The sequence below is a fragment of the Paramormyrops kingsleyae genome, chromosome 14, assembly GCF_048594095.1.
Source record: "Paramormyrops kingsleyae isolate MSU_618 chromosome 14, PKINGS_0.4, whole genome shotgun sequence".
Taxonomy (NCBI): domain Eukaryota; kingdom Metazoa; phylum Chordata; class Actinopteri; order Osteoglossiformes; family Mormyridae; genus Paramormyrops; species Paramormyrops kingsleyae.
In genome coordinates this window covers 11,718,620-11,732,056 of record NC_132810.1, presented here as the reverse complement: position 1 = coordinate 11,732,056, position 13,437 = coordinate 11,718,620, and the positions used below count along the sequence as shown (strand labels likewise).

Genomic DNA, 13,437 nt, shown 5'->3' with positions numbered 1-13,437 from the left:
CATAGTGGCGACGAGAGTTGATGTGGGACGGAGTTAGTTTGTGTTGTCGAAGAAGGAGGAAGGGAAAGAGATCAGAGAGAGGGGGGGGGTCGGCAATAGAACAGTGCGAGTGTGAGAGCAATCGGGGGAATCCAATATGGCATCGGGCGACACGCTCTACATCGAAACAGACGGCTCAGAGATGCCGGCTGAGATAGTCGAACTCCACGAAATAGAAGTGGAGACCATACCGGTGGAGACCATCGAGACGACGGTGGTCGGCGGAGACGATGACGACGAGCACCACCAGCCCATGATCGCCCTACAGCCGCTAGTCACAGACGATCCGAACCAGGTTCACCATCACCAAGAGGTGATCTTAGTGCAGACACGGGAAGAGGTAGTCGGTGGAGACGACTCAGACCTCCGTGCGGATGACGGTTTCGAGGACCAAATCCTTATACCCGTCCCGGTCCCTGCAGCCGAGGAGGAATATATCGAGCAGACTCTGGTTACCGTAGCCGGGAAGAGCTCTTCGGCGGGCAGAATGAAGAAAGGGGGAGGCGGCAGTGGGAAGAAAGCGGGTAAAAAAAGCTACCTTAGTGCAGCAGAGGCCAGCGGAAGAAAATGGGAACAGAAACAAGTGCAAATAAAGACTCTGGAAGGGGAGTTTTCAGTTACAATGTGGGCATCAGGTAAGTGCACGATTTCATTGGGAGAACTGCTCTCTCCACACATTGTTTTCCGTCTACGCTAACAAAGCGGGCCTTGCAAGGGCGTTGTCCTCCTGTGCGAGACTGGCTTTTGATGTCGTGGGCTAGGCCGCCGTCGGCAGTTGCTTTTTAAACGCTCTCCGTGCAGCCCTTAATGTCGCCTGATTCGAAATGTTTTTGTTTTGAAGGGAAGCCATGTTTTTTTATGCGTTGATGGGCGCCGCCATGTTCCCCCCGGTCCAGTATGGCGGCCCGAAAAAATGGCGTTGGTGCGGCCGGGGGAAAGATGGCGGCGGGTGCGCGAGCGAGCGAGCGCGCTGCTGCTGGCTCGCGGGGTAGGCCGCAATGGCGCAGTTTAACGCGGAGGGAGATAACGGTTAGTGGGGGGGAGGGGGAGCTAGGAGCGGGAAAGGCGACGAGGCTTTAACATAACCTCACCGCGGTGGGTAGCCTTCAAACCTCCTCAGTTCAACCGGAATTTGAAATTTATATACATATGTATGTTAAAGAATATTTTAGGTTAAAACTTAATAGGTAAGCGTTTAGCTACTTAGCGGTATTTGACCAGTTTGAAGGGGACTCGCGCGACGCTTTTGGTCCTATACTTAGCTACATGGGTAACTGAGTTAGCTGTGTATTTGCGGTTGTGGTGGCCGTTATAGTTATGTTTTGCCAGCTGGTTAGCAATTTTATCTTTTATATCCACACTTTCCTACACATTTTTAGATGTTTTTGTTTTTTTTTTCTATCAGTGACACCCTGCTAACTAACATTATCGGTCTGTACATTCGGCGGCGTGCGGATAAATCACCGCCAACTTTGAAATATTATATATTGTATTTTTTGTCTGGATATTCCTCCGAAAGTAAGAAATGTTTTTGCGAACGCCAACACATTTTTATTTTATCAATGAAGAATAAACAAATGTCTTCTTGGACATTACATATTAATAAACTTGGAGATTAATCAACTTTGTCCAAAAGTGACATGTATGTGTGTGTGTGTGTATATATATATATATATATAAATAATATGCTGGTAAAGTGTTTGTTCTAAATGATCACTGGGAAACAATGGATGTTAACACTTCGGTGTGTTTCAAGACCAGTCCCAGAGGAAAATAACTTAAGCGTGGAATCCAGCTAACCACTGATTTTATTCCAAATAATTCGTTGAATTAAAATGAAGTATTTCAGTGGGTGACATTTTAACTCTGACGTGGTAAGAAACAAATTGTTTTTTGTGGTGTTCCTTTTAGCATGGAATACTTATTATTAAAATGAGTCGCTCCTTGGTCCGGTCAGAAATTCTGTGATGTTGGTAGTTTAAAATATTTCTGTGCCACTTTGCTGCCTGCGCCAGATGCGAAATTGTCACCTACACCAGATCAGCTCTAAGCATGAGACGTGTGCGTGAGCGTTCACGGAAAACAGGTTTAATGATTTGGACTTGGAGTTCAAGATTTCAGCATACGGACATTGTATTTACACTCCATCAAATTTGCTATGTCCTGTTACGGATTTCTTACGTATTTAAAGCTGCACCTGTCATGTTTCCTCTGGCCTATTATATGTAAAGCTGCCCCCTGTCATTGTAATATGACATTTTAACGTCTAGAGGTCTACTTTGCTGCTTTTTAATAACATCACAGATGTTAACAGTTAATTTGTTGTTTCTGTGTCCAGTTGGATGGTTGTTCCCCTTCAATCTCTGGTCAAAGATCAGTAGTTCTTTTTTTTTTTTTTTTTTTTTAAACAAAGCCTAAAATTAATCTCAGTTTGAAGAATATTGGTGCTGCTTGCTGCAGTAGAATGGTTGTGTTGATAAGCAGGATAAGTTGATTTTTTTGTATATGCTGAAAACAATACCTCTTATTTTAATAGGTCTTGGAATGGAATGATTATATTCACAGAAGAGAAAACGAAGCAATGTAGGAATCTCTGTATATGTGAAAGGACTGGCACTCCATCCAGGGTATACCCCACAATTGTCATGTGCTGCCTGACCTAGACTCCAGGCCTGGCTGGGACACTGACCAGGAAAAGTGCTTAGAAGATGGATGTTTGTAAGAGGGAGTGTGTGTAGAAATTTTTACATATGCAGAATTGGGCTGTAACCGGATTCTTTCATTGTATGTTAAAAAAAAAAAAGGTCACGCAGCAGTAAACAAGTAATTTAAAGGTAGTCTTCAATGTAGTGATTATTAAATTGCACTAGTGAACAAAAGGTCCCTTTCCAATGTTTTATTATTTAATCTAATTTATCTTAAACCTCCCTGCCATATTACTCTGTGGTGGGTCATAAAGTTAATGTATATGAACTAGTAATGTTTTCCTCCACTATTTTGTTAAAAAAATCTTATTTAATGTGATACTGGTTGGTCATTTTGAATTATTTCTGTATGTTCAGTAGGTACAGAGCCTCTCTGCTGTTTCGTTGTATTTGTCCATAGAAGAATTTTGGTTTCTCTTTCAAGCTGGCATTTTCATTTCCTCTCTTGGGCCTGCAAAATAGTTTGTGCGCAGAGGTGCGATGTGCTAAATGCATAAAGTAGCATTGAAAAGTAAAGCTAGGGTAATACTCTGCACGGTTAATAAATCATGTCAATAAATCATGCTTATTCCATTTTTAATGTAGGAAATGTGTTTTGAGGAAGTCAAGCATAAGCTCATTGGTTACCCTAAATAGTATGCTGAATGCTGTAGTTGACAGTGCACCATGAGAACCTGCTTATTGTGTGTGTGGGGGGGTGTACTGCTCATTACCACTGGTGTTTTTTCATTGCTAAATCGCTGTTGGCAGGAAGGGTGATAAGCTGTATGGTGACAAGTATTAAATTGCAGTTGTACTCATTTGGCAACTCTGAGTAAGCCAGATGGTAATTTTAGTTTTCACGTTGACATTTTGTGTTTTCGTCAGTTCACTGTTAAAAAAAAAAAAAAGTAAATTCATATCAATTGACAACTTGAAATGCACAATATTAAAATTACTAAAATCTTGTTCTGTGGCAACTTAAATGTTTGGGCAACATGGTTTAGTAATGATAGAGCTGCACATGTGCGTAACTGCAAGCGCCACTGCTGTTATTCCTGAGTAATATGCTATTTTTATTCCTAGAATTGGCATAAATAACCATGCAAGTCAGTATGCAGTGATAAATGCATTTGTGATGCATTTGATATGACATGTATTGCTTTTAGTGTTCCTTGCTGGAGTTTGTGAAGTGTACATTTCTGCTTTTCTTTGACATTTTCAAACGCTGTCTTTCAAAGTTGCTGAAAAATATGAAAGGGGGCACTGCATTTTTGTTTATGGATTTGGTAAAAGTCAGCTGGCAGTTCTTGCAATGAGTAAAATTTTCCAAATGTGTGCCAGTGTAAGAATTGTCTGAGCGTAAACATAAATTTCCGTTTCGAAATGAGCCAATCTTCAATTTAGCGAGGTGGAAAATGGCGAGGGCCTCAGCTTGGCCCAGTAGCCCCTGAAGGCTTTGTGGTGTTTCCAGACCTTGCAAGCAAAGCAAGACAGCCCGGTTTGGCTCACTCGCTTCCCTGTAACATTTTGCATGTGACTGCAGATTTCAAAAGCTAGAAATGCCTCCACTTTGCAGAAGAGGCTGATGAGCAGTGTCAAGTCCTCCTTTAGGCCAAACTGCAACCAGGATGCAGTTGCAAGCCAATGATTTTGTTTTTTGTAACTGCTGAGTAAACTGAATTCACAGGAGTTGTGATAATGCCAGGCATCATGGTCCATGTAGTTTTAATATGACCCCTGTATCTCACATGATTGGATCATTCTCAGTGTGGTAGAATCAATCAGTCACAGCACTATTTATGCAGTGTCTGATAAAGTGGAGTTAACAGATCACTCCCCACACAAGGGGATTTTCTTTTAGTCAGTGTCTCGTGGCTGGTTGCTACATCCTAAATATGTAGAGTTTGAGAGTAACAAGTTTTTCACACGTGTTTGATAACTACGAAAAAAAGCACTTGGAATAAAATCACTGATTCTCTCATCTTATGTTACTGCACATTAAACAGGTCTGTGGGTTAGAGTTAGAAATTGAAACCTTTTGTCATTGCACATGATGTTTAGTGTATGATACTCCATGGTGCTGACAACATACGAAGAATATCATACATAGATGCATAATTAATTAAATTTCTGATAAACCTACATGTATACTCAAGCCATTTCAGGCCTTTGAATATATGGATTGAGTGTCAGTAACCGAAACCAGACATTTTTCCTGTTGTGGGTTTCATTTATCAGAAACAAAACAATCTTTCATACATACATACATACATACACCTTCAGTGGAGGGTTCTCAGGGTCTGATGTTCAGTGGTAGTAAAAAAATATATATATATTTGCCCAAATAACTGTACTGTCAGTATAAAAGTATAACGCATGACCAACCTCATACCAAATAAGATATTTTTGAAGAGGAGTCTTATTTGAATGGCAAAGTATTTGTATTGGTGTGGCATCGAGTCAGGTTTACCTCTGTCTTTTGCCCCCCTCCCAAAATAAGATGTGTGTGTGGCTGGATAGTTGTTTTTTCTGTAGTATATTTTTAAATGTAAATCATTATCGTCAGTTAAACAAGATACAGATTAATAACTCTTGTCCGTCATGTGCTGTACCCATTTAACACAGTGCAGATATCTGACTAGCTGTACTAATAAGGACAGGATTTAATTTGACCTGCAGCAGGCGTGTTCGTGCCTTCACATGATCAGAGTCCTTTCTGTCATTTGGAGCTGGGGTGTTGGTCACCTTCATTCTTTGCATTCTAAGTCCTGTTAAGGGTTAGTATTTGAATGTTGCTCACCCAATTGAAACATGCAACACACTCTCACCATGCCTTTAGGCTTTCCTTAGATGGTGTGTCTACATTAAGGAGGTAATGGCAGCCAGCCATGTTCGGCATGTGAAGTTTTTCGTCTGAATGGCTGTTCATTAATTATGCAATTAATATAATCAAGTGGCACCCAGCTGTCTAGATAACAAACAGTAGTGTAGCAGTGTGACTAAATGAATATAAATAGTTACATGTATTTGTACTAAATTGGTAGCAAAACTTTCATAATATTGTCTGAAAATGTACAAATTTTGCCAATAAGCAGGTGGGGTTCTTAAATCTGCATGGGTTTTGACTTGCCCAAGTTAAGTGTAAAATGCTGAATTTGCATTTTGTTCGCATCTTGAAAGCTTTCATTTCCATATAGTGTTCTTAGGATGTTGTACAATAGTTGACTTGTTATAGTGTGATTTAACATCTAACTTTATTGTAGGAGAATAAACCAGCATCATTTTGGTACTTTCAGGACCAAAGTCTGAATTGACTGGTAACTGGCGAGCTGATTACAGGGGAACAGTATCAAACAAGGAATTTTGTAATTGTTTATGCCTTATCAATTCAGTAGACAGACTGTCAGCCATGGAATGTAGTTTTTATTTATTGATTTTTTTTATAGTAATCGGTGATGCAAAACTAGTGATTGTTTAGATTCATCAGAGGTCTAAATACAAATAGGTTAGTTTTCAATTTTTACATGTTTCTTATTGCTGGGAGTTGGACATGACTACAGCAGTCTAAAAAGAGAGCTCCTATTTCTTGTTAAATCGATTTGTACAATCCTATTTTAATTTTTATTTATTTTTTTGCTGCATTCAAGCTGAACGCTAACGCTGCCACTCAGCGGGTGTGAGCACATGCTGTGTGACGTCATGCGCATACCCTTTGCAGTAGGAGCAGCGTAAGAACATTAGATAAGAGGGTGATGATCTGGAAGTATTTTACGCTTTTAAGGCTATTTCCGCACTAATGAGTTAAACTTCTTTTTATGGGAGTTTCCGAAAGAAAAGATCTGCTTCCGCACTACTTGTTATTAGTGTTGAAAAAGACTTGTGTTCACACTGCTCAGTCTAAAAGGCAAATGACGTAGCTTACAACTACACAAATAATTAGCTTTAGCATTTGAGGAATTGTATGTATTGTATATGAGGGGTTGTTAATGTATATATTTGACATTTTCTCAAATGTGTCTCAAACACAAAGCCGTACATAAAAGGAGCCACCACAGCAACAACACAGGGATCCAGAAATGTCCACTCACTCTCTTCCCCTCAGTTTCAGTGCACTCTTGTCTTACTCTAATGTTCAGTGGCTGGATATCTTTATCATAAGCTAGAGCTGAGCCAAATATGTTTTGAGCTTCACAATAGTTGTGAACAGCATACACAGTAGACAAAACATGATTTATCTGCATCAAGTAAGCAAAACAGCATATGCCAGGTACTGACGGTCCTGTACATCCTCCATGTCCACATGTCTAAACCCATGCGTTCACACTGATGCATTTACGGGAAGATTAGCTATCAGACAGCCGTGAAATTTTTCTCCACTTCTGGGGAAAAAAAGATCCGCAGTAGTCTGGACAGACAGCTAACTTGGAAGAAAATTACTTGCTAAATGAAAACATATTAATGTGGACATACCCTGGGAACAACTCTTAGCACAGCGATTTGCAATCTTTGTAAAAACAGTTATGAGAGGTGGAAGGTAGCATTTAGTGGAAAATTCCACTAAACGAAGTGCATGCAATTTTGTGAGAACACAAGTAATATGGAAAAAAAAAAACAGTCGCTAGCTTGGGCTGCTTTGCGCACTCGCTACAGCTTGTGATACACAAGGGGCTGCTATTGCAATGAAATGTAAGTGACACTGTTGCTGGTAGGAGAAAAATTTGAGGGGCATTTTAAGCATTCACCTCTTGCGTATTCTCTCGGAAGATATTCAAATTGAACTGCAAATGCCTCAAAAACGCTTAAAACAGGATGTACAAACTAGGTGGAGTACGTTATGTTTCTGGTAGCCTAATTAAAGATTTCTTGGCATACATTTTTTATTTGTATTTACTAGTTTAAAAGTATTAAATGTATAAAGTTTTAAAATATTTATATGTTCTATATATATTTATTAAAAGTTCCTGTATCAGCAGAATCGGATCGGAACTGAAAAAATGTGAATCGGCCCATCCCTCCTTATTATGTTGTATGTACATAACTTAGCCACGCGTGCTTTATGGATCTGTTTTCAGAACATTCTGGGCTACTCCGATATGTCATAATTTGGTGTGTAAATGCTGACAGTCTTCATATCATCCTTTTTATGAGGAAAGACTACTTATACCTACTTCTCAGTTTTTAGTGTCATCTAATATAAACATTTGCAGGCATTACAAATGTAATCTCATACATGTATAAATGTTGAGATTAGTCTCTCTGTGAGAATGCAGGGGTTTCATGGGGGACCTTTCTATGGCTTAGAATTGTGAAGGAATACATGGTTAGTTCCAGGTGGAAATGGCTATCTTCAATTTTGCATGCATTTGTTAACTTGTTGGTGTTATCTGACAGACAGCAGTTCATGGTTTTATATATTTTATTACTTTTCAACATCGGAAAGAAATAGAAATAGAAAAGCATTGCTTTGTGTTTATCCAGTGGATCATAAACTGACATAATAGACGGTTTTAGAGTCTAATGCTGAATGTTTATCACTATTGTTTGTCTGCCTACATATACTATGATTGGTAAAGTGAAATTTGAGAATGAAACTTTTAGTCTGCATTTTAGCCTCAAACAACAAATCCCCGCTACAGCACATCATTGTTTTTACATGTGTAAAGTGTTCCAGTTATACGATGGGTACGTTCTATTTCAACAGTTTTGATAGAGCTCGATATCAGTCATACTTAAACTTTTGTGAATAAATATTGCGAAAATATCAGGTAATTGTCTTCTTAATGGAGCATCCTGTTTTATTTATTGTTAGTGTTTTTCTATCCCTTTAAGGAAAATAAGCTGTTGTAATAAATTATAAAATATTTTTTTCCCTCAGGAGGGTAGTGAGTGGATCATTGTGGAAGCAAATATGCAGTTTTCCGGCTAATCTGAAAAATTTTGATGTTTTGTTTATTATTAGAGATGTGTTTAGATGGAAAATGTTTCAAATATATGCCTCATTGCGTACTGGATTACTCTGGAATACTTTTGCATACAAAGATGGGTGCAATTAATGGGTGTCGAGTTCTAAGGGTTGAACAACATTCTAACCCAGTGTTTCTGAAGCAGGTCACTGGGAAACCCCAGATGGTCCATGTTTTTTGCTTTAGCAGGGCCTGGGGTTCCCCGAAGACCGGATTGAGAAACACTGTTCTGTCCTATTGAGATCCTATTGAATTGTGGTGTAATTAACACTGCTGTCTACTTTTACTCTATTCCAGATGACAAAAAGGACATCGACCATGAGACTGTGGTGGAGGAGCAGATAATTGGGGAGAACTCCCCCCCGGATTACTCTGAGTACATGACAGGGAAAAAACTCCCCCCGGGGGGCATCCCCGGCATCGACCTCTCAGACCCCAAACAGCTGGCAGAGTTTGCCAGGTGAGTTCTTGCACGGGCGTTTCTGGACTGAACCCGTAGCCTGGCCGGGGAACTCGTGGGTCGTTTGCATATGTAGGTTGGCTTTTTGGGCTGGTGGGGGCTTTTCAGTAGCTGAACTGCCTGTCACCCATACGGTTGGCAGGCCTTGACTTCATTGATGAGAAAGGGAATTGTCTGTGTGATTTTTGCAAATTGGCACTTCAAAATCAGACCACATGTCAGTTTCTGATGTCAGAAATAGGGATGTGTCAGGAGGGCTTGTAAGCTGGGGGATGATAACCAAAACCCCTAATCCCTTCAGAAGGCACAGTTAGGTCTATATAAGTGACTTAAGGTAGAGAAATGGCTTTGTGTAATGCAAAAGATGAACGGTAGTAAGGGATCTACGTTTGTGGCTAATTTGAGCGAGTAACAGACTCAGGGAAACTTCACCCTGTTTTATTATTAACTTAAACCACGGAGTTATTTTATCAGATGTTGGCAAGGGGGATACAGATCTGAACTTGTGTTAAAGTCACAATCCGGATTCTGCCACCTTGCCACGCATGCCTCTGCTGCAGAGCTGTGCATGTGATTTCGTAGCTGTTCCAACATGCATTTCCTAAAGCATAATAAGGGAAAATCTTCCTCTTGTGGGAGCAACAAATAGCACGGTGCAGTTCGTTAGTCACACCCACTGCTTACATTCTACATTTAAACTTTGCGTGTGACACCTTGCTGCCTGTTTAATTGCTTCACTAGAAATGAAATCACTGGGTGTCACTTCTTCAGAATTGTGTTTTGTGGCCCAGTCACACACCAGATGGACAAAAGTGGACGTATGGGCAGACATTTTCAGATGGCTGTCCCCAGGGGGGGGCTCTGCTTCCCCAGATGGAATTCTTTGCCAGAATAATAATGTCCACATTCCTGCTTATTTTCCTTAAACTGCTAAGTGTGACTGCCTGCTGCAGATGCCTCATGTCGGCAGTGGTGGATAGAGGTGGATTTGTCCATCATTGGCATTAAGTCATTTATCTGACAAGTTGTTTGACTAGGGTGGTCTGGATATGATTTATACCAGCAGATTAAGCTGATGGGCCTTTTTGAGAATATAGAATGTTACTGACCACAGAGCCATTGAAGTTCAAACACAATAGACAGTATACTACAGTTATCTTTACTGGTTTGGTCCAAATCCAGAACGTCCTTTAGGATTGCTGGATTGATGATATACTGGTCATGTCCAAATACGTTTGAATCCCAGTCATAAAAATTTGCATACTCCTCGTAGTCTTGCAATGCTGTACTTAATCAGATGTCAACCTTAGTGGCAGAGGTCAGGTGAGAGGTGAAGAAGCCGCAGGAACAGCTTTCCCAGTATCCTCGTTTCAGTGGTCACTCATAACGGCCTTAATCATAAAATAACCTCAGGCATAATTTCAGGATGAATATTAGGGGTAAAAATGGACTGGGGGTAGGGTGGCTGACAGGAGATCCCACCCTGGAAGAGGCTGACAGACTGACCGTTCTCACCCCACCCCTCCACCACAGGATGAAGCCACGGAAAATAAAGGAGGACGACGCACCTCGTACGATAGCGTGCCCCCACAAGGTGAGACCTGCCTACAGCGCCCCCTGCTGGTTCAGCCTGCTGAGCTTGTGTTCCGGTGGTTACAGAGCAGGCGTGTTAGCGTTGGGCTAATAAGGCGATGTTGATTAGCGCTGAATTAAGCTGAGGCCGAGTGGTGGGAATGCTGCACTACATTAACGTGCTCCTGAGAGCTCCTTGATTGTTGAGTGGGTGGTGTACTTCATTTGTGTTGTAGTTTGAGATGCCCTGTCTTTTGAAATATTGTCTTGTGGAGTTGCTTTGATGGGCCCAGTAATGGAGGTTGAATGGTGGGGTTTCTTTTCAGTGGGTAGAATGCTTTCAGTCTCGGTGTCCCAGCGCAGCACGACTGTTGTGTGGTTCTGAGGTGTCCTGGGGTAATTCTGACCCCTTTATGCCTCACAGGGATGTACGAAGATGTTCAGGGACAACTCGGCAATGAGGAAGCACTTGCACACTCACGGGCCACGTGTCCACGTGTGTGCGGAATGCGGCAAAGCCTTCGTGGAGAGCTCCAAGCTGAAGCGACACCAGCTCGTTCACACCGGCGAGAAGCCTTTCCAGGTAGGAGTACGCTCTGAGCAGAGGGGGCTCTTGCATACACTCTACCAAAGGGCATTTTCTCACACCCAAGCAATTAGGCACAATTGATTTATTTTAATTACTCCAAACTTAAAACTGTTGTTCTTCAATAGTATCTTCCAATTAATGGGGTTTTGTAGACGAACATAGGTGAATAGCTCTTAACTGGATGTTAAGACCAGGTTATGTTGGAAAGGCTTTGAGAGCACTGCTCGCTCCTGGGTAATATTTTGGAATCATTTGAAGAAAGTATAATATATTGTGATAAGTCCTAATGATTATCCAGAAATAACTCAAGTTCTGATGGAACCATGTGACACTTCTCATTTGCCTTCTCATTGCCTCTCCAGTGTACGTTTGAGGGCTGTGGAAAGCGGTTTTCCCTGGACTTTAATTTGCGCACCCATGTGCGGATCCACACCGGAGACCGCCCCTACGTCTGCCCCTTCGACGGCTGCAATAAGAAGTTCGCCCAGTCCACCAACCTGAAGTCCCACATCCTAACACACGCTAAAGCCAAAAACAACCAGTGAGCCAGCCGGGGGCAGTGGCCAGGAGAGGAAGGCGCAGGAGGCCAAGGCTCTCACACAGTACCCTGTACACAGCAGCATCTTAACGCAAGTGTTCAGAAAAAAAGAAGTCCGAGATCCCCTTTGTACATTGTTTCTAGGAAAAAAAAGTTTTAAAGAAATTTACCTTAAAGACTTTTTGATAAGTATGGAAATGGGAAAAATGAACTGTAGAGATTAAGCTAACCTTCCCATTTAGCTCTATGAGAAGCTATGTTGCTGGTGTTCGTCAAAACCCACTGGTTCTGGTTACCTGGCACTCTATTCACCATGATGGACTTCGCACCTATACCCAGATGGTTACACCTCCCAAAGAAATCAATTGGTCACCCCTTTGCATAGAAAGATCATTTCTTTTTAATTTTGTATTTTTTTTCCCAAGTGTGCATATTGTACACTTATTTTTGGGATATGCTTAGTGATGCTATGTGTGATTTATTTTTTCCCTGAAGATTGAAATCTGCTTGTGATGGTTCTTCTTGGAAGAGAATTGGCAGTTACTGTACTACATGCATACTTTGAAAGTTTTTTTCCCTTCCCTGTAAAAAGTTAGTTTTATTTTATTTTTTTGTTTCTTTGGGTGTATTCTTTACCGTTAACTCATTTTTGTATAATTGTATCGTACAGCCGTATTGAAATCATGTAGACTTAATAGCAATGTGATTTAGATAGTGTTAACCGATTAAAAACCATTTTAGTCACGACACTTTTATTTCTCCTGCTGTACTGCCAGACGCAAAAAAATTGAAGTGTATGTTTTTTCCCCCCTTACACTGCAAAGCCTGTCCTTCGTTACACATCACAAGAAAACAGAAACGTGGTGCTCCGCTGCAGTTAGAATGTATTGTACAGGCAGCATTAATTAACCCTTGTTAATATGTACATCCCGTGTATTTCAGCGACCAGCAATAAAACGATGGTCCTAAAAGCGCTTATTAGAAGTTTACATTTTAGACGATGCCTATTCTTTTATGGTTAAAGAAAAAAAAAAAAGAAAATCTCAGATACAGATATGTGATGGACGAGGTAACTTTTTTTTTATGCCGTTTCAATGTGCAGTTTCCTTTTTGTTGTGATGTTCTTGCTGCCCTAGTTTGAAAATGTTGGTAAATAAAAAGGGACTGTTCCATTGTTACAGATGAAAATTAAGAAAAATGGCTGAGTGCTGGCAGGGGGTGTCTCTTTGGAAGCCAAATGCTGTGGTGTGACCAGGTGCCCTCCCAGTAGGCCCACTCACTCCTGCTTCTCCACTGGGATATTTTTGACCCTGTAGGATCCCTCCCCTCGATTTTTGGGATTGAAATGTCAGACTGTCCATTCGATGGAAAAGGTCACTCTGTAGGCAGAGAGATCTGAACATTTCCGCAGCTAGCAGGTTGGTTAGGGATTGTGCTGTGAAAGTCACGCCGTTTGTAATTCTGTAATAATGGGTAAATGGATGATTGCTTGGAATATAGTGCAACCTATAAAAGAGGCTTAAATACATACAATTGGCAATAAATGTTTTCCCATAGAACCCAATCCAAATCAAACTTGATGCTGAGTT

General features: G+C 41.0%; 1 protein-coding gene and 1 long non-coding RNA gene across 3 annotated transcripts; both read left to right on the top strand.

The window, feature by feature from the left end:
- Positions 1-10: 10 nt before the first annotated feature.
- yy1a (YY1 transcription factor a) lies at positions 11-12,837 on the top strand. Of its 2 annotated transcripts, none has more exons than XM_023828328.2 (5): positions 11-674; positions 8,987-9,149; positions 10,683-10,743; positions 11,146-11,304; positions 11,673-12,837. In XM_023828328.2, exons 1-5 carry the CDS (start codon positions 137-139, stop codon positions 11,853-11,855), a joined length of 1,104 nt encoding a protein of 367 aa, XP_023684096.1. In that variant the 5' UTR covers positions 11-136; the 3' UTR covers positions 11,856-12,837. The 2 variants fall into 2 exon arrangements, with proteins under 2 accessions (XP_023684096.1, XP_023684095.1); XM_023828327.2 differs by having other exon boundaries at positions 10,575-10,743.
- On the top strand, positions 1,063-8,336 carry LOC111852427 (uncharacterized). Its single transcript, XR_002840227.2, has 2 exons — positions 1,063-1,134; positions 2,576-8,336. It is a non-coding gene; the product is annotated as an uncharacterized lncRNA (long non-coding RNA).
- Positions 12,838-13,437: the final 600 nt, after the last annotated feature.

Excerpts from the sequence above, each read along its gene's own strand:
- yy1a (XM_023828327.2), top strand. The coding sequence starts at position 137 with ATGGCATCGGGCGACACGCTCTACATCGAAACAGACGGCTCAGAGATG. Across the intron at positions 9,150-10,574 it reads CAGCTGGCAGAGTTTGCCAG|GATGAATATTAGGGGTAAAA; the intron begins GTGAGTTCTTGC and ends GCATAATTTCAG. Across the intron at positions 10,744-11,145 it reads CGATAGCGTGCCCCCACAAG|GGATGTACGAAGATGTTCAG; the intron begins GTGAGACCTGCC and ends TATGCCTCACAG.